Source organism: Dermatophagoides pteronyssinus, unplaced genomic scaffold (assembly GCF_027571235.1).
Source record: "Dermatophagoides pteronyssinus isolate colony J.1.1.1.1 unplaced genomic scaffold, Derpt_VIB-CSIC_2022.12 sq0002, whole genome shotgun sequence".
Classification (NCBI taxonomy): Eukaryota; Metazoa; Arthropoda; class Arachnida; order Sarcoptiformes; family Pyroglyphidae; genus Dermatophagoides; species Dermatophagoides pteronyssinus.
Genome location: NW_027461526.1, coordinates 2,921,623 through 2,948,238, shown reverse-complemented (window position 1 = coordinate 2,948,238; position 26,616 = coordinate 2,921,623). Strand labels below are relative to the sequence as shown.

Here is a 26,616-nt window from a genome sequence, read left to right as displayed (position 1 = left end):
AAAGTTATGGCAGCCGAATTACTTTTTGTCCTAGACTTTGGTATATTATTATCCTTTTCACGTTTAATCGGAAAGTTCATGGATAATGATAAAACCATATTATAAAGGACAAAATCAAACAAACAGAAAATTGTGACCGTTTTGTGATATCAAGATTAAAGTTTTTACTTCTTGGTATGCGATTCGGTCTCAACAAATTTAAATTTAAATTTGTTGTTGTTTTTTCTATAGAATAAATAAAAATTTAGACCACACAGTAAAAAAAATTTTTTGCTTTTCTTTATTTATTCATTTTTCTATCTTCAAATATCCAAAAAACAAACAAACAATAACCAGACATGATAATCAAAAATTGTAACGAAGGACAACTTATTTGAAGGAATAATAATAATAATAATAATGATGATGATGATGCGATGATGAATGATGTTGATGTATACAAAATGGTCATTTATGGTCAGATTGGTCATCAAATGATTCAAATCATCATCAACAATAGTAATGATATAATGATTATGGTTGAAAACCATTGACTTGAATGATGATTGAATGTAATGGCTGAATTGCCTAGATTACAATAATTACTTCTGCAGCAACTAGCACATATGCTTAGCTTAGTTTTTTCACCTATATTTTTTTGTAGATAAAAACGATGGGTATGAGAATAAATGGATGATTATCGTTAATATTTCGACTACCAAATATTTTAAAGAAGGTAAAAAAACTTACCATTACCGATGATAAAACAACCATCCGTGCATTGTTCAGCACAACCACGTTTTAAGGCAAAAAAATTAAACTCTTGTACATTGTCTGGTGCGCTAACGCCTAATCGTATGACTACACAATATTGTTCGTTTGGTGTACAATCAGCACGAAATTCATTCATCAGATTTGGATTCTTATGACCCGCATTATTTGTTGTCGTGTGACCATCATTTGATGACGAAGCTGTTGCTAGAACATCATAGCTACTACTATCGGAGGATAAGATCGATTCAAGTGTATAATGATTATGATTTGGGTTATGATGATGATGGTCATGATTCAAATATCCGGATGTATCACTATCGAATCCCATCATAGAATTGTCATCATTGCCAGTGTTACCGCCTATTTCTTTCTGTTGTTGTCGATGAATGCGGTTGATCGTTTCATTCAGATATTTGCAATTAATATCATCGATTGTAGTGCAAACGAAACAAGATAGATTCGATACGAGTAGCATTTCTGAAACGTCAACTCCAATATTGCCAGTGATTACTTCGCTGTTCATTCCTTTCGAGATCATTCAGAATTTATGGTCAATACTTTGGAATGATAATAATAATCTTAAATAAACTTACTTGATAAAGCTGCTGAAGTTGAAGTAGCCATTATAATCAACGATGGTATTATTAACATCCATATAATTGTCAATAGCTTTAGCATTAATGAACATTTACCAAAATTTGAAAAAGATTCAAATGTCGTAGACGGATTCAATGGCATATAGGAAAGTGTATACATTTTTGATTCAAAATTTGATTGTTAAATTTTCACTTTTTTTACTCAATAAATTATTATTCATACAATGAAATGAATCGAAAATCTTAATTAGTTTTGTACTTTTTTATACAATCATATGTGTTGAAATGTTTTTATTCTATTCTATAGCTATAGTAAGTCATACTAAAACTAAATCAATATAGTGGATAGATCAGACTGATGAATTGACCAGAATCGCAATAATAAAATGAGCGCATGAATCTTGAAATTCGTCGATAGAAAAAAAAATATTCATTTTCCAACCACCACAACTAACGAAGAATATTGACATGACGCCCAAATTATATAGTGAAAATTTGTGTATTCAATGTTAATGGATGACAACAAAAATTTTATTCGAGAGTAAATCAACTTGAAATATTTTTTTTCAAAAATTTTTATTATTCATTTTTCAACAGGAAAAAAAATTCGGCACAGTAGAATGAAAAAAAGTAATAAATAAATGAAAAAATATAACAAATAAAAAAAGGTTTGAATAAAAGCCCATCGATTTCACGCGCCATTCTTATTTGACTTATAATCAAGATGATTTATATAGAAGAATGGTTAAATCTTTGTACAACATTCGGATATAATTTGACTGCAATGTTGGAAAAAAATTAAATTAATTTTCAATCAAAATTTTTAAAAAATATGTTTATTAAATGTAAATGGCGTTTTACCTTGGTATGAGTTACACAGGAACCCCAATTTCGCCCCACAATACAATGCCATGTGGGCTCATAAAGTTGATCAAAATTTTGTTTAATACTTTCGGCTATATGTTTTTCGGTTGTATATGTACGTAATGCATGTATTGTTGATTGCATTGCTGATTTTTGTATTGATGTAGGCATATCGGCTGCTTGTATTTTCAATTCTAATGATGGATCATCATCAGCAGATGAAACATCTGTAGAATTATTGTCGCTAGATGAATTTATTACATTAACATCATGATGATTGACATTACGACCATTATTAATGGAAAATCTTCTTTCAAGATCTTTATGTGCACTTAATAGCCTTATTTTAGGTCTATTAGTATATTGTTGAAAAGAAAAATATTCCGGTACAAATTTATTTTGTAAATATGTTTTTTTAAACAAAATTAAAGCTAAAAATATATTCATTATATCAAAACATATAATAAACTTACAGGTAACCACTTTGTCCTAGATCACCTGAATCAAGTTTCCCATTAATGCCATTACTATTGGTTGGACTTGATTTTGAATTCGAAACAGGCGCAGCTGCCATCATCGAACCTCTATGATAATGTGCCGATGAATTACCGATCATCGATGGAAAACGAGATGTTGATGGCCTTTCGATCATGTATTCGAAATTTTTTACACTTAATAATTCTAGTTATCATTGGAAAAAATAATAATCATAATCACTATTTTGATTGATTTATTTATTTATCTATTCATCTACCTTTACGTGCTCTTCGATAAAATGATACGGCACAAATGACCGAATATACACGTAACGAGGTTAAAAATGTTACAATCACAGAAACAAATATATCGATAACACCCGTACTCGACTATTTATAATGATAAGATGAAAGAAAAGTGTAGGATTTAAATTTAAAGAATTTAAAGATATGAAATAGAAATACCTTCATACTGGCTAAACGAAGTGCAACATGAGCCGGTAATTGATTATATTCCAATGAATGTATAGGTATCCGCATGTCACGAGGAAAATAATGATCACGCATCAAATACTATTATGGAGAGGTAAGAGGGTTTTTCCCATTCATATTCCAAAATTGACAATTCAATCGATCAATTAAAGAATTTAAATAATTTTTTTCCTTACCATTATGATTCGAACCATAACAAAACCAGCACTGGCAGCAATATCAACAGCAGCAAATATGGCCAACAAAAGTACCGTTTTCAATGATATATCTTGCTGTGATCATTTCAAGTTATTTTATGATTTTGTTTCCGAAAAAAAGGGGGCAAACAAAAAAAACGAATTTAAATTTAGAAAAAAAGAATATAAAACACTTCCTGTTGACAAAAATAAAATTTTTTTTTGATTTTACTATTTGATTGATTGATTTATCTCCTAAAACAGCTAGATATAACACTACTGTAAATTCAAATTTTGCTTTTTCCTTAAACAAAACAAAACGAAACAATTTCATACATTTTGGAGATGCTTTCAAGTGTGATGCTTAAAACTAATTTTAGATTTAGATTATTGTTCTTCTTTAGAAACTTACCGGTGTGTTTGTTGCTCGAATAGCATAGGCCATCCAACACCAACTGTTTGGGATATGAAAGGCAAAAAAAGTATGGTAAAATGAATTAATTGAGAGAAAAAAATCTATTAAAAATATTGTAAGAAAAAATTATCCTATATTGATGATGGGATTAACAAAATTCAACGTTTTTTTCAATTCAATAAGAACAATAGTAATACATGACAACAACAAAAAACGTGCCACAATGATTGAATGTTTGAAATATTTTCTTCGCAATCAATTATAAATAATCGATCAATTGACCGATCAATGAAACGATATTCACCATCATGGATAAAAGAAAAAAAAAGTACTACATTTTTTTGTTCACCCCAATTTCTTCTCACCGTATATTTCGATCTGATTTTTTTTCGGGAAAAAAACATTCATCACGATCGACTCATCAAACTTTTCTTTGAATTTTTTCCGAAATTTCAATTTAATTCAAGCATTACGCTTTCGTTTTCACATATGGTGATCACATTTTTTTCAACGAAATTTTGTCATTTTCTTTACCGGTCGCAAGATTGAGAAGGATATGAAGAAAAAAAACGGAAAATTTTCCTACAGATCGACTGAGTGTGCCGACTTGTTGATTATAATCAAAATCGATAAATACTATCATCGATTGTTCTTGTCTATTTTGGTCTTTTATTTTATCGTTGTTGATGTTGCAGATTTTACAATTATGTCATATCAAATCAAATCAATTTTTTTCAAATTGTTTGTTCATCAATACGAAAAAAAAACAATGATAAATAAATAAAACAAAAGCCATTTTCTTTTCAGTATAATAAATTCTGAATTAAACAATAAAAAAACCGTTTGAAAAAATAGCCTTTGTTAATGTGTGTAAACTTTGCTATAGCGTATTATTATCCTAATCATCATTTGATGATTTTCAATTCATAGTGACACATTTCCACTTAAAAGTAGAGATGAGCTCAATTATCTATAGATATTTTTTTCCACTTGAACTATTTTAAATTACGAAACAATAGCCTTTATTTGCGAAAAACTTGTTGAACACGTGTTGATTAGTAATAGCTTTAAAGCTATCATTATTATTATGTTCTACTTTCAACAGATTCCGAATTGAGATATATAAAATAAACAACAAACATGTGAAGCAATGATAAGTCAAGATTTTCATTCTTAGTAATGAAGATAGATGTCTAATCTAGTTATATAAATGTCTGTGTGTGTGCGAAATGCATTCAATATATCCGTAACGAATATGGATATCAGTTTCGTTGTTATCTCATCATTTTTTTGAGGATTTCGATTACATGAAATATCTTTAACATTTTTATGCGATTAGTTTTTTACAAGACTAATAAATGTAAATTACAATAATTTAAATGAAATCGAAATTTAATTTTTTTGTTTAATTTTGTCTTTTCAAATACTGACCTTAATATGTAGACCAAAACAAACACTAGGCTCAATAATAATGTTGTCCGTGATGCCATCAATTCACCTGTTTTGTAAATTTTTTGTATCGTAATGAAAAATATTTGTTTTTAAAATTTAATTTTAGATATTTTAGAAATTGTAAATTTTTTTTATCATACTCATCAAAACATCAACATCTTCTTTTAGATAAGTGATGATTGAAATTATATTTGCCAATTCGATTACATCATGATTACTTGCGGCAAATTCCTGAGGTTCATCAACATTATTTTTATGATCATCATGATGAATTATTATATTTTTAACTGGTGATAATCGATTTTGTTTATGATTGGTAATTGGTTGAGTTTTTAACTGTTGATTATGATGTAAATTTGTAGAAGATCCATCATCAACAATAGATGTTGATGATTTCGGTTTGTTTGTTGGTTGATGATGACGACTAGCTAATTTTTGATTATTCTCTAATGGTTGTGATTTTCTTTTGGCAATAATTGGTGATGAAATTGGCCGTAATCGATAATTGGTGAACGATGATAAATCATTGAATAGATCTTTTTCTTGATCTAAACTTTTTTCTTCATCAAAAATTTCATTTGAATAATTGTCTTTAGTATTGGTGGTAATGATAGTGGTATTTTTGGCAGTTTTTGTTGTGTTCAATATCAATGAATATAGATTATTATTGTAACCATCATCATTATCGTGATGACCATCTAATGGACGGCTATCCATTCTTCGTTTTGATGGTTCTGCATCAATAACAGCAGCAGATGATGATGATGATAATAACTGATGATTGACTGCTTGCTGTGATAGCCATTCATTGGATATATAATGTAGATAATTGATTTCACGATCAACATCATGTAGTTTACAGATGAGCAACAATAATACCAGAAAAGATATTCCCTATTGATAACAAAAAAAAATCAATAATTGAGATGACAACAAGATAATGGAAAAAATCAAATTAGTTTTCAGTAAAAAAAATTGAAAAAAATGGTCGAAAAAAGGATTTTACTAGAAAAAATAAATAATTATTTGTCAATTCAATATCGAATCCTATTACAAAATCCTATCTGATCTAATTCATCCATAATAATTGATCGATACGAAAAAAAATTATGGGCGCACGAATTTACAAGTAGGCTGTATTGTATACAACGTATACGTGTGTGTGTGTGTGGGCATAAAATTGCAATCTAAATCTTTCATCGGTCGGTTTTATGATTTTTTTTTGCTATTCAGGATTAATCAATGACTGTAAGCAATGATTTGGATGATGATGAGATTGTCCAGGAAAAGTTGTTGAAACTTTCATTGATCTTATCATCACCATCATCATCGTATCCGCATTCATAGATATTAATAAAATCATAATCATAATTAAACGAAAGCAAAAAAAAACTGGTTGTAAATATGAATGTCGGACAAGCCAATGATTTTTTATTTTGTAAAATTTTAAAAGGATAGGGATGAATGGAGAAAAAAGATTCAAAAATTCGACATTGGAATGTTTTCGTTGTTGTTGTTGTTTTTTCCCATCAATTACCACGTGTTGTAATTAATTTCAAAATTATTCAATTTTTTATTTTTATTATTTCAATCCGGCAATTTGTGAACCATGCTGATGATTATAATGATAACGAGCAAAATGGATCGATGTTATCTTTTATGCATGATAAAAATCATAATAATTTTTGTCACCATATAGAAGATCAGGAAGAATGTAAGTGATAATCATTATCATATATAGCTATCGGATGTTTATTTTTCTTTTTCAAACTTGTCATATGAAAATGAACTTGCATTTTGAGAATATAATATTTTACTTTAAATGATTATCTACATACAATTATAGGTCGTAAATGAAAGATTTCTCTTTTTTTTCTAAATATTATTGTTGTTTCATCAATTCATTCATAAATCTATGATAATGATGATGATGATCAAGATTGAATCAGGTCAACAATGAACCAATGAAAAATAAACATAAACAAACAATGTATTCAGGTAAAAACAATCCATTGGTCATGAATATAAATTTTTTCTATAAATTATAATGAAAAGTAGGAAGAAGTATAATAGAAATTCTGCTATTTTTTCATATCATTTTTATATAGAAAAAAGGGTTACTAATAATGGAACTTGACTGAAATCAAAAATTTTTATAAAGATTAATTTTTGTTTTTGAAATAACAAATTATTAATCCACACTTCACATTATTAAGTATGAAGTTTTCGTATATTTTTTGATAGCTGACCTCATCACAACGATCATTTGATATTTGATAGCGTTCTGTCAGATATGATGATCTACAAGTAAAACAAAAATGTCTATCTATCGATTGATTGAATTGAATTGAAAACAAACGATTCGATTGGCGATAGAAAAAAAGCCGTTTTTATTTTTATGACCAATTGAAGTGAAAAAAAATTCAATGACAAAATCAAGATAAACTTAAACACGAACATAGAAAATCCATGTATTAGATTTATATCATCGAACAATCGATAGATTGAATGAGAGAGAAACATCTAAAAACATCAAGAGACAGAACGACAAAATGATTGATAAAATTGATACCTATTGCCATTGGGTCAGTAACAACAACAAGTGAAGAAGAAGAAAAAAACTTATCGAAACTGTTCGTTTTAGAATTATCATTCATGTTTAATGTGGATTTCAATCTTATCATCATCACGAATATACATGATTTTCATCTTTATTATTTCTAAATATTATATTCAAATATAATCGCTCTTTTTTCTTTTTATGTATAAAATATATCCATAAAGATGTTACAAGATGTTATCAATTCAATTTTTATGCAAAATTTTTCTCTTTACACATTGAATCCAATGTATTGTATAAAAATAAAATTATATTAGTATCAATGATAGTATAATCATTGATTTGATTGCTTTAAGCATCGATCGCACAATGGACAACCAAATCGATGTATTGCACACAATAATAAGGAAAAAAAACATTTTTTTTTCTATTCACAATCGAAAAATCGTAAAACCACAATTCATAATGAAAATTAAATTTAACTTTAATTTAAACAAAAATAGTAATTTTTTTTTGATGATGTAAAGAAAAAAAATGGATATATTCGCATACAATACCGAAATTGAATTTGTATTACAAACTAACCGATTCAGCGAATTGATTTGCTTTGTTTTGTTTTGTTAGAAGAAAAAATCTAAATAGATTTTGATTTAGGCAATCAATTCATAATCAAAGTAAACAAGAAAAAATGCAAATCGTTTGTATACCGAAGAACAAACAAAGCAAACAAATGTATGGTTGAATCGACAAATAAAAAGTGATTAAGATCAAAACAATGGCATGTGATGGCTAAGTGAAAATTGTGTTGGATAACTTTTTTGGCTGTTGTTGGTCGACAAATCCATCATTCAAATGAATTGTTTATGATGTATGGCTTATCAACGTTATTGAATTTATATTTGATTATCATCATCATCATAAACGAATAAACTTGTTTATCAAATGAAGATGAGCCGAAACGAACCGAAAAGAATCAATCGATCGATCAATTGACCCAAAACTTTTTAGCTATTATATAATTGTAGTTGTCGATTGTTTCAACAAAGTTATCGTTATTATTTTTAATGAAGAATTTTTCATATTTTGTTTCATGTATGTGTGTATGTACACATTCTTTCATTCATCAATTCGATTCGATAATTTTGAATGGTGAAAACAAAAAAGAAACAACAGCAAATAAAATTACCGAAATGAATGACCGACCGACCCGAATGATGATGTTGTTGTTCAAACAAAATGATTAAATTTCCAAACTACAAAGATTAGTTTATTATCATTATTTTTTTTCATATTTTCGACAAGTATAAATGAATCATAAAATTTTAATCACGCTCTTTCTTGATTCAAATGCCTGACAAAAAACCCTTGATTTAGCCAAGAAAGAACAACGATTGAAAAGTTTTTGTTGCTGTTGTTTAGTTTCATGTCAAACATCTGAAATTATTTAATAATTACTAAGAATGACATTTTTTTGTCTATCAACGGACATCATTGTCATCTTCAAGTAGATTTTTGTTTCTTGATTTTTTTTTCTGGCTGTCAGTTGTTGTGGATACTCACAACGAGAAAAAGTTTTACTTAATTTAAAACTATTATAATCATCATCATCATCATTATGATTATGAATCTGATAATTTAAATCAAGAGACATGATGACAAATGATAATTGTCCATCACATCATTATAAATATAAATAAAAAACACTGAAAGAAACAAAATTGAATTATTTCAGGCACGTAAAAACTACCATAATTATATAATCTCGGGTTTTTTTTCATCAAAAAAACGGAATTCCTGTTCGTAAATCTAAATTTAAACAAAGTCTTTAAAAAAGTGAAAATTTTCCCTTTTCCATTCGTCTATGAATGATGATCACTAAATCACGTATTCGGTAATCTTTATCAATGAATTTTCCAAGATTTTATTCTCTACACGATGGATTTTTTGTTTGCCCAATAATTCAAGAAGAAATTTAATAATTTCATTCTAGCCTAAAGATAGATAGCTTTTTAGATGTGTTCAATCATGATGAATCGAACATTATAATCAATCAATCAATCAATCGATTATGATTAGAAAAGGGTCCTTTTGATTATTTGAAAAAGCAACGAAATCGATTCATTTAAAACTAAATATTGAACTTGAAATCTACATTTACAAACATTGATGACAGGATAGAATTATGATAATTGATATTAGCTCAAATGTTTTCAAGTAAAATGAAAAAATTCCGTATTACATCTTGATATTTATTGTGTGTTTGTGTCGTTGATTGGTTTTTCATTTTTATTCTTTTTTTTGGAAAACAAAAATTGGTTGATGATCTCAGAAAATGACATTTATTTTTGTTTTCATTATCCAAATATATGAGTTCAAATCAAAATGTCAAATCATTCACCAAGTATAACAATCTGTAGTTGACAATTGTTAGATGATAAATAATCTCTATGTAGATTCACATAAAATGACAATAATTTACATACAATTGATGCCGTTTTCCATGATTGTAATCGATTACCGAGCTGCTGTAATTTGACACTTGAATTGAATGCATGAAATGATGATTGCAATGGTAATGATGATGACGATAACGATGACAAACAATATGGATAGGATGTTGAATAATATCTTGGATAATTATGTGCTGGATATAGTTTTAGATGAGAATTTGATGACTGTAATGGTGGTGGTGGCTGTAGACCAGAACGATATGGAGAATAATTTGGATTGGCTATACTGTAAATTGGTCTTCTATATGATAATGATGGCCTATGATAATTTGATCCATGTGGATTTTTTGATGTTGATCGTCGATTCATCGATGATGGTGATGAGGTATTTGATGGACAATTTGTACTATTATTTTGTTGATGATGTAATAGATTATGGTTTCCGTTTCCTGCCCCACCACCAGCACCACCACCACCACTATTGTTATTTAATGGATTTGGCATTGATGTTGGACAATAATAACTTACAAATGAATGATATGGTGTACTACCGCTACCGGTAGATTTATTATTAGAAAATAAATAATTCAAATAAGGGTATGAATTTCTATCCATATTCATTGGTTTCCAGTTGAATTTTGGAAAATTTATGCGTGTAATTGATACACACACAAACGCACATCAATCATCATTTTAACACAATTATCACAAGTAAAATCACTAATAAATCCAAATTCTCAATGATGTTTACAATATTAATATCATTTCTGTAGATAATTTATAATTGATATTTTTTTCAAAAAAAAATTCTCACCAAATAAAAATTAACAAAACAATAATAAACAAAACATCGAAACAATTATATCATAATTCCAGTTGAATTTTTTCGAACATGATTTAAAGATCATTTTGTTTTTGTTTTTTTTTGTTTCAATGTAACAATATCGGTAGAAAAAAAAAATCCAATTACTTGAAACAAGCCGACACAACCATTAACAACAGGTCTTGCCATACTAATGGGAAAATATTTATTTCATTCATTGAATTTAGAAAAATCTTAACGAAGAAATCATCATCGAGAAAAAAAAAGAGTCATGAAAAAATGAAGAAGAGAAAATTCTTCTTCCGAGACTAGACTAATAATAAGAGAGAAATAGATTGAAAGTATAGAGTGAGAGTATGATGCCAATACAAGTTTCAAGCCTTCAAACACATCTATCGGATATTCACTTATATAAAGTGTTGAAAAAAAACAAAATCACATCATTTGAAATATTTGTTGTTGTTGTTGTTGCAATGATAATGATGGCTACTACTCATTTTATACGGCAATTGGTCAATAAATAAAAGAGTGAATTTATTTTCAATCATAATAATAATTATTGTTACAATAATAACAACAACAACAACAAAATGATAATTCATCATCAAACCAAGTTTAATTAAGAAAACATCATTCATTTTCAGTTCATTATTATTACCTTTTTTTCTTTTAAGATTGGGTCCACAAATTAAATGTTTTCATTCTTGAATGAAAAAAAAGACCGGTAGCAAAAAAAAACAAAAATAACACCAAATAAATAGAAAAAATAAACCAACGCAGATACACTTTTTAATAGATCTCCCCTTTTTACCGTTCAAAATAATGTGTATAAAGAAAATCTAATTGAACTATTGATAAATGAAAATGAATCGATTCATTATAAATTGATCGATCGATCCATTTATAATGATTTTTTTAAGTTTGCGCTATATATTAGAAAGTGAAGTGAAAAAACCACAATTATAATTGGTTATATTTAAAGTTTTTTTTATTTCATCGGAAACCGAACACTGATTAAATCATCCAATCATTAACCAAATGGAATAAATCTGAAACCAATTATATTGTAGATCAACGATTTGCTACCAAATTAAAAATTGTAATATTATCCGATCCAAATATATCTCTAATACACAATCTCTATAGTATTTCAATGATAATTATAGTGTTTAATGATAAAAAAATGTCTAATTTCATTAACATTTTCAATGAAAAAAAACAAATTATTTCGAAAGATTAATTAATTAGTCAAACACATTTCCCAAAATATAATTTGGTGATAAATATTCCAAGCCATTTTCAACTGAAATATTTGTTCATCTTTGATAATAATCGAAAACAAAAACAACAACAGCAAGGCCATCAAAGTTTTGCTCTCATACGACAATGTTGACCGAAGTGTTGAAAATAATCGGCCGACTGACCATGGAAATTTCAATTCAAAAATTCAAAAATTCCACAAATTTAGCAACAATTATTTCAAATTATTCAAATTGATGTAAGGAAATTGAAACAAAAAAAAACTATTAGTTAGATTTGTTTAAGTCTGGTTGAATAATGAAGTGTCTTCATAATGATAATTGAACCGTTAAACTGTAGAAATGGAACAAAACAACAACAACAACAAAAACACTAACACAGGACAGGTTTTTGTTTACATAAGAAGACACATCAGATATATTAGTCAATCAGTGGTTTTCAACCTTTTATTGTTTTCCATGCCAAAAAAACAAAGATATATGAATTTGATATGATATAAATGATAAAACATCCTGTTGAAATCATCTGATTTTACGTAAAACTTGTTATTTATATGCATGCATTACTAAGTATAGCATTGTTTGAAATGGAGAAAAAATTTCACTTTCATTCATTCATTCATGAATCATATTATTGTTGTTTTGAGAGTTCAAGTTCTTAATTGAATATACAAGTCAATGATACGGTTATAACTCTATCCTATTTTGTTATGATGATGATAATAAATGAAAATGGAAATTGACGTACACGTTATGCTTGAGAGATGATGTTCTATTGAAACGTAATTCAATTCTCAATCAAGATTTTAGAGTTGTAGAAAAAGTTATTGACTTTACTCTTCTTCTTGGTCTTCTTCGTTTTTTTTGTTGTCATTTTTCGTTTTCTCACATATTGTATCCCAGTAGAAGCGAAGAGAAAGAAATCACTTAAGTGAAAAAATAGAAAATAAACAAAGCTTGATCGATGTAAATATTATATCTGGTTCAAATGTTATTTATGCCCAATATATATTGTCATCAATCCGATCGTTGAGAAATGAAGAGAGAAAAAAATATACGATATTCATTTTATCACTTATAACACGGGATATGGACGATAAAAATCGAGACCATCGATATATAAATTACCCCGAAAAAAAACACACACACGCACTCAGACAAAACAATTTCTACATTTGAAAATTTTCCGACATGTTTTTTTCACCCAATTTTTCAAATTGATTTAGCAAAAAAGAAAAAAGATTTACCAAAATAATCATTCAAAATTATTTATTGAAATTTTCTGATCTAATTGCAAGCTTTTTATTTTTAAATTCTTTCACATGGTACAAAATTCATTAGATAAAATATTGACAAATTATCAAAACCGATGAATGAAAAATGAAAATGAAATGATAATAATTTCATTCGATAAAATCTAAAAGAAAAAAAGATTTGTCTATTGATTAAATTCATTTCATCGTCAATCATAATATTAAACAAACAAACAAATCAACAACAGAAGAAAATGGAATGAATTTTTATGAAGGAAATTCAAAACATAGATAATCGATGATGATGATGATCGATCGATCGATAATATCGTTTGACCGATATTAATCAAAAACAATCAAATCATTTATGAAAAAATAAATATTAAAAAAATTGAAAACCTAACCCCAGAAAATCAAAACAAGATAACATCGAAATTAAAATTCATGGGATGGGAAGTATAATTGAAACAAAACTACGAAAAAAAAGAAGAAATTTTAAACGATTTGATGGAAAAAATGAAAAAAAACCGACCACAGATAAAAATTGTCACAGAAAAAAGTTGATGAAAAAACTATTACGAATTCATTTCTAATCAGTAACAAAAATAATGAGAATTGAGCAAGAAAGAAAAAAACGGAGCAACAGTTTAATGAGAATGGTCAACATATTTTTTTTGTTCTTTAAAGAAAAAAGCCCATACTTCTCATCTCAAATGACGACGATTATCATTGTCTATTAAATAGCTGATTAGCCTTGACAATGGAGATGATTATTTATTTCAATGGTTTACTTATCTTTGTATTCTTCTTAATTTTTTTTCTCATAAAAATGGATATTTAAGAAAAAAAAGCGAAATTAAGATTGCCGCATAATAATAAAAAATGCATCATCTTCATTCAACTATATTCGTTAATCGTGAGTAGCTTTAGCTTGATGTTTGTATGAATTTGAAAAGAACATTAAAAAAATCAAATAATGTGTGTTTGTTGTGCAAACCAAGTGACCAAACAGCAATAACAACAAAAAGCCGTGACTGAATGATGAATACATATTATCGATTCGATTAGATAATTCTGGTTTCATAAATTAAGACAGAGAATTTGAGAAGAAAACATATTTAACCTAATTTTCACAGCTGAAAAAAATTCGTGATTTATTAATTCGATCGGCCATCTATGAAGATCTATTCAATAAATATATTTTCTTCATTGATACGATATCGGTCGCATATTGTACAGTTACTTTTCTTTACTTGTAACAAAAAAAAATCTTTCTATTATTAGATAAAAGTTCTATTTGGACGGCTGTAATAATAAATTTTTTGTTTCAATTTTTAAAAAATATGAAAATTTCATTACGTAATGCTTTGTTGTTCGTTGTTTTATTTTCGAATTTTTTTCTAATTTCATTACTGACAATTGCCATCGTTCTTTTTTTCTTTGTTGTTGTTCATCATTCATTTGACCACACATATTACATTTGTTATTTCAATCTTATATCATCATCATTATTATTATCATCTTAGCATCGATATGATATAAACTTTTCTTTTGTTTTAATTTCATCATATAAACATAAAATAGATATAGTCTATTCATATTATTTTGACACAAAGAATGAATATTGTCTGATTTAAATTAATCATACTTTGTAAATTTTTTTTTTGAAAAATATTTTTATATTTTCGTAAAAATGTGACAAATGATAATATTTGCGAAGGCAAATCTGTCAGTTTTTTTTGTTAGATGATATTTTTGGCAGATATTGCTCTAATTTTGGATTTTTTTTCTCTTTTACAACCTTGTAAGCTTATTCGAGCAAGATTTTTTTTTGTTTTTGTTTAAATAAAAATTAATTTAATTCAAAAATAATAAATGTTGATTGTTTTCTTTTGTTTTTTGTTGCTTGTTGAAAAACAAACGATTTCATTTCATTTCGTATCATTATCAAATGTGATTATTAGAATAATGATTACCATTTTCATCACGGAATACACGAATTTTCTTCATTATTATCATCCACATCAATTGAATTGAATTGAATAAGATAATTACAATTATTACAATTTAGCTTTTAATGATAAAAAACGAAATATTGGGATAGTGTCGCCATCTAATGTTCGACAATTGTGAGCTTTAAGAAAATAAAAAATATTCAAAAAATTAACTTACCGCCGCATATCGACAATGTTCGGATACTTGTCGTTTATTATTATAATTTTCCAATGCGCCTAATCGTCGACTTAATCGAAATGAATGTGACATTTGTTTTTTTTAATGATGGATAATTAATTAATTAATCAATTAATGAACGTTGATTAATGAGAATGAATAAATGATTTGGATACGATAGTTTTATCTTTTTTGTTTGTTCAAAAATTTGTTTGATATTTCAAACATTGTTTGATTGATTTGAAAATCATCATCATCATTTGAAATGGACAAAAGTAGATAACATTGTAAATTGATCATCATAAACATTGTTTTTTGAAATGAAATTTATTATATTGTCGTTATAGAACAAAAATCATTACATCATCATTGTATTTATTAACAACAGCAACAAAAATTCTAAGAAAATACAAATTTCACTTTGAATACAAATGAAAACAACATACGGACTTTAATATAAATCAGAAAAAATTGATATCAAACAAAAAAAAACATTGACCATGTTTTCACCCGAAATATCAAACACTAAATGAAAATAACCAGATTACATCGACTATCTGGATCCTATCCATACGAATAAAATGGATTACACACACTTATTATTTGTTGTTAGAGTTGGAAAAAATGTCAACTTTTTTTTGACAAGCAAACGAAAAGAGAAAAAAAGATAAGAAATGGAACAAAATAAATGAATGAATAAATGAATTAAATGGTGAATGAATTAAAAAAAAGGTTGAAACAACAACAACAATTCAAGATAATAGTAGGCATGTCCAGTGTGTCCGGATAATTTATTTTTCATATTTTTTTTCTACGTTTGTTTCATTGCACCAAGCTGTGCTTGTATTTTATTATATTTGTAAGCCTGGAACATAAAATGACCGAAAATATGTTTTTTTGCAAGCTTGAATTTCTGTGCTGAGAAAATTATTATTTTGATTTGCTATTGCTGTTGCTACTGCTGGGAGCGGAGAGAAGAAACATTTTTTAGAATCATCATCATCTTTTTGGGCGATTATACATTTAAGCCATAACGAATAATTTATATGAACTGGACTTACAATGAAATGACCGTTATGATTATGATGATTATGATGATGATGAAAGAAAGGCGATGATAGACAGGTTATATAAATACAACAGGTAGCAACTGCTGTATGCTGCTGCCTGTTGTATATAATATTTTCCCAATGCATTGTTGCTTGTAATGATAATAAAATTTTGAATATTCAAACAGATATTTTATTACGACAATTTCACCCGTATATTTTTTGTTTTGTTTTGTTTTCTCCCTTTATCTTGTTACAGGTTGTTTATGTTGTTTATGTTTCTCTTTTCTATTTTTTCTTTTCATTTCTTTTATATATCAAAAATTCATTCATTCAATATTTCGAATCTGATTGAATGTAGTGATGACAATAATAATTTGTCCATCAAATATTTTCTTCGAGATTTGTCACCTGTCAGGAAGCCATTGATTGAAATTTGATAATGATAATAATAAAATGTAGATTCTGATTCTCTTTCATCGATTTATTGATCCGGTAAACATTAACTGTTGACGATTTTTTCTTTTTTGAAAAAAAAATTTGTTGACAAATTTTCACCACTTGTCAAATTGGCCACATTTCTCTTTTTTTCTATGAATATTTTTTTCTATTTACTAAATGAATGATGAAATAATGATGGTCATCATCATCATTATCATTGTCATCAGATGCATTAAATGATCATAATAATCATTGTCTTCGTTTGGATGTTTTTTCTCGATCAAAATTTTCCTTTCAACTTTTTTGTATCTTTTTTTTCGAAAAAAAATTCATTTCATTGACGATTGTTTTCGAAAGAAAAGTTTTATCAATAAATAATGAGAAACTTTTATATCATGAAAATGTCATTGAAATATTGAACATGATAATATGTATGTATAACATATAAAGAGAAATATTCCTAGTTGGAAAAAAAGTGTCAATGACGGATATTATGAATTGAATACACTACCTAACACATTTGACATTTTGAATTGGTGTATACGGAAATCCAATTCATTCATTTATCATTCAATTTGAATAGTCGACAAATTTTATTATTATTATTGATATTTATTCATTGTTATTAGAATTACATTTCTAACTTGAATTATAAAGAAAATTTTAAAACTATCATTCGTATTTATCAATTCAACAATATTCTTGTGTTAGTATAAACTTATCACAAAATTAGTGATTGGCAGTTATTTGAATGATAATTTACCTGATGATGATTACATTTGATTTATAATGAATTAAAAATAATCGAAAAAAATTCGCCGATTATTTTCAATGAAAAAAAATGTTAAAAATGAAATTCATAACATTATCGAAAAAATGTCTAATGTATATACACAAAATGTCAATGATATTTACAACGAAAAAAAAACTTTGTATGATCGTAAAAAATTAAAAAAAAACGGAAAAATTAAGGCAAAAAAATCATCAAAAAAAATTAATAAATACAACTAATATAATGAATGAAAAATGAATTGTTAAATTATGACTGGATTTAAAAAAACCATTTTAAAAAATTATTATTAGTCCATGTGTTGAGGCAAACAATCGATGATTTTGATTCATCAATTTTGATGGCGAATCGTTATGACTATGAAAAAAACAATTCATATTCCCGGTAAATAGAAAGACGATATACTCATTTATCCAATGGCAATATTATTTGTATAAAGGTTGATTATATTACTAAAACCCATTCGCGGTGTAACATAAAATCCTCGTATCAGATCTGATGCTTTTTCACCAATCATAATGATCGGTGCATTTGTATTTCCACTAGTTATTCTTGGCATCACCGATCCATCAACTACACGTAATCGTCGTACACCTTTTACACGAAGTTCATGATCAACGACTGCTGTTGGATCACTTGGACTACCCATTTTACAAGTACCGACTGGATGATAAATAGTTACGGTGAATATTTGAGCTAAACATTTCATATAGTTACGACTATATAATGGATATAATTCACATCCTGTGTTTTTTGGAAAAACAAAAATGGATTTTATTTAGAATAATTATTTGTTTGGAAAATTGATTATACCTGGTACAACAATTTCACTTGGTTTTGAATTGTATTTTTGCCGAAACGGTGCTGAATTTCCAATTCTAAATGAAATTTCCATAGCATCGGCCATTTTTTCCAAATCTTCTGGATGAGTAAAATATCGTGGATTTATTATGGGGTGATGATATGGATTGGCACTTCGAAGTTTAATATATCCAACACTTTTTGGCTTTAACATGACAGGCAATAACGTGAAACATTCTTTCTGTACAAATGGGAAAAATGATTTTTGCCATTGAAAATCCGTGATACCGATGTTTCTACGGAATACATAGCCATCATCTAATTGATAAAATAAATGTTGATAATCGATAAAGAAAGTTTAAAAATAACAAACCAGATGAAATACAGCCGGAAAGAAAATGGATTTGAAAATCTGGCCAATCTGGAAATGTACGATTGGCAAAGCTTGTACGAATAAATCCGAGTCCTTCTAATGCACCGATTGATGCTATTGGACCTTTGGCAAATGACACATATTTCAATATGTTGGGTAACGTATGGACACGCGATTGAATATACGTCCATGTCACACCTTTTGGCCGTAATGAATCATCAGCGATAAAGTTTAATCCTAATGGATAAATGTGATCTTGAAGATTATGACCAACTGGTAAATCCGAAAGGACAGGGATTCCATGCCGGCTAAGTTCGCTACGGGGACCGACACCTTCATATCAAAATTAACACAGAAAACAAAACATTAAACATTTTACAATTGTTGGCGAAACCGAAAGTTGGCGATGGCCGCCACTTGATGCCGCCTCAGTCTTTAGCAATTTGTTTTTATTTACCTGATAGCATGAGAAGTTGCGCCGAACCAATAGAACCGGCCGATAATATCACTTCACGAGTGGCGAACACTTGATGTCGTTCACCCAATCGATCAAACACCACACCGACCGCCTCTTTAAGATCATTGAATAATACTCTGATGACAAAGGCAAATGTGACTACGTGCAAATTGGCACGATAACGTGCATCACCAAGTAAATAGGCTTTCGCCGATGAACAACGGCCACCACGACGAATTGTAGCCTGAGGTATTGTGAATCCAAACTGCGTTCGTCCATTTACATCGATGTTTGGATAACCTACAAACCGAATTGTATTGAACCCATTTGAATGAATGTGATGTTTGTTTGGCCATAAAACAAAAAAAAATTTCATTAGTGTTTAATTTAACAACAACAATATAAAGGTTATCAATGTGTGTATGCATACCAAATTGTTTTCCGGCTTCAACAAACGTATAGGCCAATGGACTGACCATTTTACTTCGTTGTACAGTCAATGGGCCACCACGTCCGTGAAAGCCATTGTATGCAATGTCCGGATCTTGATTATCTTCAGCACGTATAAAATATGGTAACACTTCTCGATATGACCATCCATAAGCGCCTTTAGCAGACCAATCATCAAAATCATGACGATTACCTAATAAAGAGATAAAATCGTGGAATTCTATGGCAAAACCTGAGATGAATAGAACACTTACCTCTTACATACATCATGTAATTAATGGCAGATGAACCGCCTAAAACTTTACCTCTAGGCCATTTTGATCGTCGCCCTTCAAGACCATAACAAGCATTTTCTTGTGGTACAGTTTCATATTGCCAATCTAATGGTGTACCTTGCATCATAACAGGTGTCTGTGGAATATCCGAAACAAGAATTTCCGAACCACCGGCTTCCAATAGTAAAACTTTAATTTTTGGATCTTCAGATAAACGACTAGCAACAACACAGCCAGCTGATCCGGCACCGACAACAATATAATCATATTGCTATTATGATAAAAATCAACAAAAAAAAATCAAAAAATGACAATCAAAATCAAACAAAACGATTTAGATTCTAAATATAAACAAATGAAAAAAATGATTTTGCATCCCGGTTTTTTGATGAAAGTGTATCAAGATCTACACACACATATCATTATGATTTACAATCATTAGAATATCTCATTTTGATTCATTTTAGGGCAAATTTGTTTTGCTGCCCATACTATAGTTATAGTTATGCAACAGTTTAGATCTTGCCATTGAATTTTTTTTGTGCTTGCTTTTGTTCAACAACAACAGAAAAAATGCATCATTTATGTTTATATTTCAAGGCAATTCTTGTTTTATTATAAATGATTATCAAAAATCTTTCAATCCTTCGACCATATCAAATACAATGTCATTGGCCAGGTTTCTCTCAGTTTGTAGTATACCCTAGATTTTTTTATTCATAAACATTACCAACGAATGACAACAACAAACAAAAAAAATTGGTTCTTTTCGCACCGTTTGAGACACTCTTTTATTTTGTCCAACAACATCTTACATAATTCAATGAATTTCACTTTAGAAAAAAATAAGATATTTGGGAAAAAAACAATAAACAATAGCAATGATGACGACAACAACGACGGCGGGATATCTACCCGAAGAAGAAAAAAAAATGAAAAATATAAATTCAAACCTGACTTTGACTTTGATTTTTTTTTCGAAAATAAAATCGTTAAATCACTCGAATAACGATATCGTTGTTGGTTAATGTAATATAAGTGAATGTGTGTGCCTATGTACCGATTGGTTTTGGTTTTCATCAACTTTTCTCCTTTTACTCTCAACAAATCATTGACCATCATGTCAGATAATAATGATGATAAAATAAATACGAAAAATGTTCAACCTACACCAGATTTATTTGTGTATATATGTAACATTGAAAAAAAATCTTATCTTTTTTTTGATTATTTAAAATTTGACCTAAAAAATCTGAAAAATATGTAAAAAAAGAAAAAGAAAAACAAATTTACAAGGTGACTACCGAATTCGGTACAAATACAATTATTTGATCCGATTAGATTCGGATTCCAATTTTGGATAGATCAATTGATTTATTTTCGATTAAAAAGAAAAGAAAAATCACCGGTTCGATTTGATACGAATTTTATTCCATTTCTTTTTCATTATGTTTTTTTCATTCTTATATTTTCCGAAACGAAAATCGACTCGAATCATTTCATTTTATTATTAATGCAAAGGTTATGTAAAAATAGAATGATTTTGAAATAAAAAAAAAAAAATTCAAACAACCCAAACAAACAAACACACACACACACAACATTATCATCAAAAGTATGAAAATGGAAAACTAACAAATCAAAATTAGAGATGAAGAAAAAACAAAACAAACGGGTATGACCTCAAATAGTATATTTATATTGTAATATTTGGATTTAAATTCTATTTGTACAACGACAACATCATCAACAATGATGATGATGATGATAACCAATAGCCAAGAAATATTTTTGATAATTTTTTTTCTTTGCAGTTGTTGCTAAATGTGTAAAAAAACAATAAACATATTGCCCGATCATCATCATCAAACATTCTTGCATCCACAATTTGTTGAATGTGTAAGATTATACAAATCAATGGATAACAAATATACACAGACACACACACATCGAATGATGATAATGATCATAAAATGGATGTGATGCATACAAAACAACAAAATCTTACACCGGGAATAGCCCTTAATCCTATCTATAAGTTAAATAATGATTTACCGTTTTTTTTACTTTTCTCTTGTGCGTTTGTTTGTTGAAGTGTAAGTGTATGTCAAGTACTCATCACTTTAAACATTTTATTTGAGTAAAAAAAAGAAAAAATTTCATCATTCATTTGTTGAATTTACCGGGTTTTTTTTCTGGTGAAGATGGAAAAAATTGAATTAAGAAACCTTGTCTAGATTTGAGTTTAAGATTTTAATAATTGAATTGAAAAAATTCCATAACTATTTGTTAATCAAATTATTTTTAAGTAATATTTCGGAAAAAAAATTAATTATTAATTAATTAAATTTCAATGTTCATGATAACATTAATTATTTGGATGATAATGATGATGATAGTTATAATTCAATTTATAACAATAAATAACTAACAAACACACACACACACACTCATACAAATAAGGGATAATGAGATTCCTGTGTAAATGATTTTGTTCTTTGCAAGTATAAAATAATGAATATGCAAAATAATTAAAATGATGTAACAAGTTAATGTTATTATTAGATTACATTTTTTTGATGAACATCGCATTTGATTCTTTACCATCATCATCATTTATAATGAATGGTTAGTCTTTATTCATTAAATTTGTTTGTTCTCTTTTTTTTTGTTAATAATTATCATTATCAAACCATATGCTATTGTTTTTCGTAACTCATCACCACCAATCATACAATATACACAGGATAACGTAGCATTAGTATAAGATTTCATAAGACCCAACATGATTTAAATGAAGCCATTCTTTACTGGTTTCTTAATACCAATCTTTCATTTTTTCTTTTCTTTTTTCATTAGCTTAACAGCTAGTTAGTTAAAGGATAACGATGCTATCATGTTCATTTTGATGATGACTTGAATGAATCAAAAATAAAAACCACTTTCACTATTTAACCAAAAAAAAAAATTAATTTACCTGAACACTGGATGTTTTTTCTCTCAATGAATTCAATAACAAAAGTGACATGTTTTTTTCATAATAGTAATTTCAAATTTAACTTGATTTTTTTTAAAAAGTCTTTACTTCATTTTAAATTGATTTACAAAGAAAAAAGAAAAGTAGGGAAAAAAATTTGGCTTATTTTTGGCCAACAATATATATCCCTCATCCGAAATGCATGCACACAAATAACCTTTGTATGAAAATGCATTATCCATCGATTTTATTCAGATTTGAATATAGCGTGTGCTTGAACATGGAAAAAATACCCATCATAATGATTATGTAAAAATTCAACGAAAAAAAACCAGACAAACATATTACATTCAAGAAATAAGAAATACATAGAAAACAAATGTTAGGAATATCTTTCTTTCTCTTAAAATATCTTTTTTTAACCCAGAAAGATACAATAAACAAGGAGAAATCGTTATCCAATTTATAATGGAATCCAATCAAAAATAAAATAATAATACAAATATACTTTCTATGATATTTTTATGGGCAATCATCATCATCATCATCATGGATATTGTCTTCTATTTTGAAACATCATAAATGAATCATCGATTTGGATGATGATGATGATGATGGAGAAGATTTTTTAAACTAAAATAAAATCTGATCATATGAGGAAGAAAGTTGTTGATGTAATCATATACCGATATAATGCTATGGCTATTTCCGACATCCAAACAACATGAATTTAAAAAAAGAACATTACACAGAGTCAATTTCGATTTCATTCTTTTCAACAAAAAAAAACTAATAAAAAAAATTACATCGATCGATAACGAAAATCTGATCTGGGTTGATTGTGGTCAATTCATTTGTAAGTAGAAGATCTTTACTTTATTTCTCTTTTTGGCTTCACTATATGATTGACATAGATCGATTTCTTTTCTCTTCAAACTTTGATGAGACAAATTGTATCCGAATCGAATTACTTTAGCCTAGCTTTGATCGATAGTATGATTGATTGATCAATAGATTTTTAATGACCCAAAGGGAAAAAACAAATCAAAAAAAGAAAACAACGGATTTCTGACGTTCGAAACAACATTTTTCCCATGCTTCTGGTCGTCATATGCTATTGATTTCTTTTTTTGTTTTCAATAACATTTTTGATTATTGATTTTTATAAGGGCGTTGATTAGAAAATATTCATTTATGTATAATTTACTTACCGAATCCCAATATCTTTTGGATACAGGTGGTTGTGTGACAGCATAAAACCAGAATGCCGTCATCGGTATTAATGCCGGCAATGATGCTATCAATAGATTTAGGCCAAGTGCCATTTTTATTGATTATTCCGTTGATGATGACTGTTTGATTGTGGAATTTCATTCGTACATGTATGATTGTTTGATGATAAAAACGACATTACACCATTTGATTTTGTAGAATTTTTTTTCAATACAACTCGACACAACTTTTTTTGATTTCGAAAATACTTAATTGATGATAAAGATTAATTTAAAAAAATTCAAAATATCATTCAATTATTTGATATTTAAAAAAAATTTTTGTCAATGGAAAACACATTTTTTTCTCGTGACAAAAGCTTTTCACATGAACATGGACAAACTATCAATCATTAAACATACATCTTAAATATTTTCAATGACTGTCGATGTTTACGAACATGCTGGTACATCGAATATGATCGTTATGTAGATATTGATGTTTGCGATGTATTCGAATGAATTTGATTTCAGGATCGATATGTTGGAGAATAGGAAAAGTTTGAAAGCATCGTTTTTGTTTCTCGATTTTCAAATATACACAAACAATTGAAAATTCATTGGATCGACACGTTTGGTCATTGTGTGTTTGTGTGTATATTGTAGATGAAATTATCGACAGTGAAGAAGAAGAAGAAAAATAATATTGTCGTTTCAATTGGAAAACGAAAGAGAAATATACATACAAATGAAGAATACCAGAAAGAGAAACCCAAAATATTACTTGTATGTATGTAAAGGAATAGACAAGATCATCACAAGTATATTCGGACAGTAACAATCAAAATAACGGTGATTTGATGATGCAACCAAAATATATGACAATGCAAAATATAATAACAATAATAAATATGATGAAGAGAATCTATTTACCCGAAGAAAATAAAGGTGATAAAAAAGCGAGAGAGAGAAAAAAAAATACAAAGAAATCGAAACTTCCGAAAGAAGAGAAACCGAATATATTGTCGTGGTTGTCATGTTTTTTTGTTGTATTTTATCTTCGAATGAAAAAAACAAAAACAGAACCAGATACTAGATTGACCATGGTGATGATGGTGGTGGCCATAAATATATAACAATCATAATGTACGAACTAAATAATGAATGTGATGGTCATGATGGTAGAAATAGTAGCTGAATGTGGTCACTATAATAATGATGATCTATGATAAAATAGTCGGTCAATGGACCATGATTATGTGATTTAAATCATTCAGTAGGTCATTTTGATTTTTTTCGAACCGATAAAATTTTAGATTTTTTACTCTTACCATACACTTCTGGGGTAGTAAAATAGATTTATTTGAAAAATGAATGAACAAAATAAATAGTTAACAAAAACACAACATTGTAACATGGATGAGGTGTGTGTGTGTGTCTTCACCACAACATATCCAGAACTAAGATCATAGACTGAGTTTAAATACAAAATATTGTGTGACAATTATTGATGACTGAAGCAATCAATTTGTTGAATATGGTGATCTAAGAAAAGAAGCGATGATCATTATCACCTTATCAACCAACTTTCAACCCAGACAGCAATACTTGTTGCCATGTCCCAATTTCTTGAAAATCATCATCATTTCATTTGGTACACAAGGATCGTACATCCTTAGATATTTTATCTTCGAATGAAAAAAAAACAAAAACAGAACCAGATACTAGAATGACCATGATGGTGGCCATAAATATATAACAATCATAATGTACGGGTTAAATAATAAATGTGATGGTCATGATGGTAAAAATAGTGGTTGAATTTGGTCACTTTATTAATGATGATCTATGATAAAACTAGCTCGTCTCAACCAGCCAGACAGTCAGTTGATTAGTTCGTTATGTTAATTAGATTAGATAGTCGATCAATGACCATGATTATGTGATTTAAATCATTCAGTAAGTAATTCAGTGAGTAAGTAATTTTGATTTTTTCGAACCGATAAAATTTTAGATTTTTACTTTATTTTATTTAATTATAATTTTTACGA

General features: G+C 28.0%; 3 protein-coding genes across 4 annotated transcripts; all 3 read right to left on the bottom strand.

Annotated features, from left to right (window-relative positions):
- Positions 1–258: 258 nt before the first annotated feature.
- On the bottom strand, positions 259–1,792 carry LOC113791657 (uncharacterized). Its single transcript, XM_027341458.2, has 3 exons — positions 1,347–1,792; positions 730–1,278; positions 259–627 (listed from the first exon to the last, which is right to left on the bottom strand). Exons 1-3 carry the CDS (start codon positions 1,507–1,509, stop codon positions 479–481), a joined length of 861 nt encoding a protein of 286 aa, XP_027197259.1. The 5' UTR covers positions 1,510–1,792; the 3' UTR covers positions 259–478.
- Positions 1,793–1,920: 128 nt separating this feature from the next.
- On the bottom strand, positions 1,921–15,862 carry LOC113791534 (uncharacterized). Of its 2 annotated transcripts, none has more exons than XM_027341326.2 (10): positions 10,268–11,187; positions 5,365–6,118; positions 5,204–5,270; positions 3,770–3,812; positions 3,358–3,453; positions 3,155–3,262; positions 2,968–3,079; positions 2,687–2,894; positions 2,211–2,565; positions 1,921–2,128 (listed from the first exon to the last, which is right to left on the bottom strand). In XM_027341326.2, exons 1-10 carry the CDS (start codon positions 10,853–10,855, stop codon positions 2,069–2,071), a joined length of 2,391 nt encoding a protein of 796 aa, XP_027197127.1. In that variant the 5' UTR covers positions 10,856–11,187; the 3' UTR covers positions 1,921–2,068. The 2 variants fall into 2 exon arrangements, with proteins under 2 accessions (XP_027197127.1, XP_075680597.1); XM_075824482.1 differs by lacking the exon at positions 10,268–11,187 and adding an exon at positions 15,742–15,862 and having other exon boundaries at positions 1,922–2,128.
- Positions 15,863–17,958: 2,096 nt separating this feature from the next.
- On the bottom strand, positions 17,959–25,290 carry LOC113798175 (glucose dehydrogenase [FAD, quinone]-like). The gene is made up of 7 exons (XM_027348671.2): positions 24,566–25,290; positions 20,357–20,648; positions 20,083–20,295; positions 19,653–19,952; positions 19,196–19,528; positions 18,835–19,140; positions 17,959–18,765 (listed from the first exon to the last, which is right to left on the bottom strand). The coding sequence occupies exons 1-7, from the start codon at positions 24,677–24,679 to the stop codon at positions 18,431–18,433; spliced, it is 1,893 nt and encodes a 630-aa protein (XP_027204472.2). The 5' UTR covers positions 24,680–25,290; the 3' UTR covers positions 17,959–18,430.
- Positions 25,291–26,616: the final 1,326 nt, after the last annotated feature.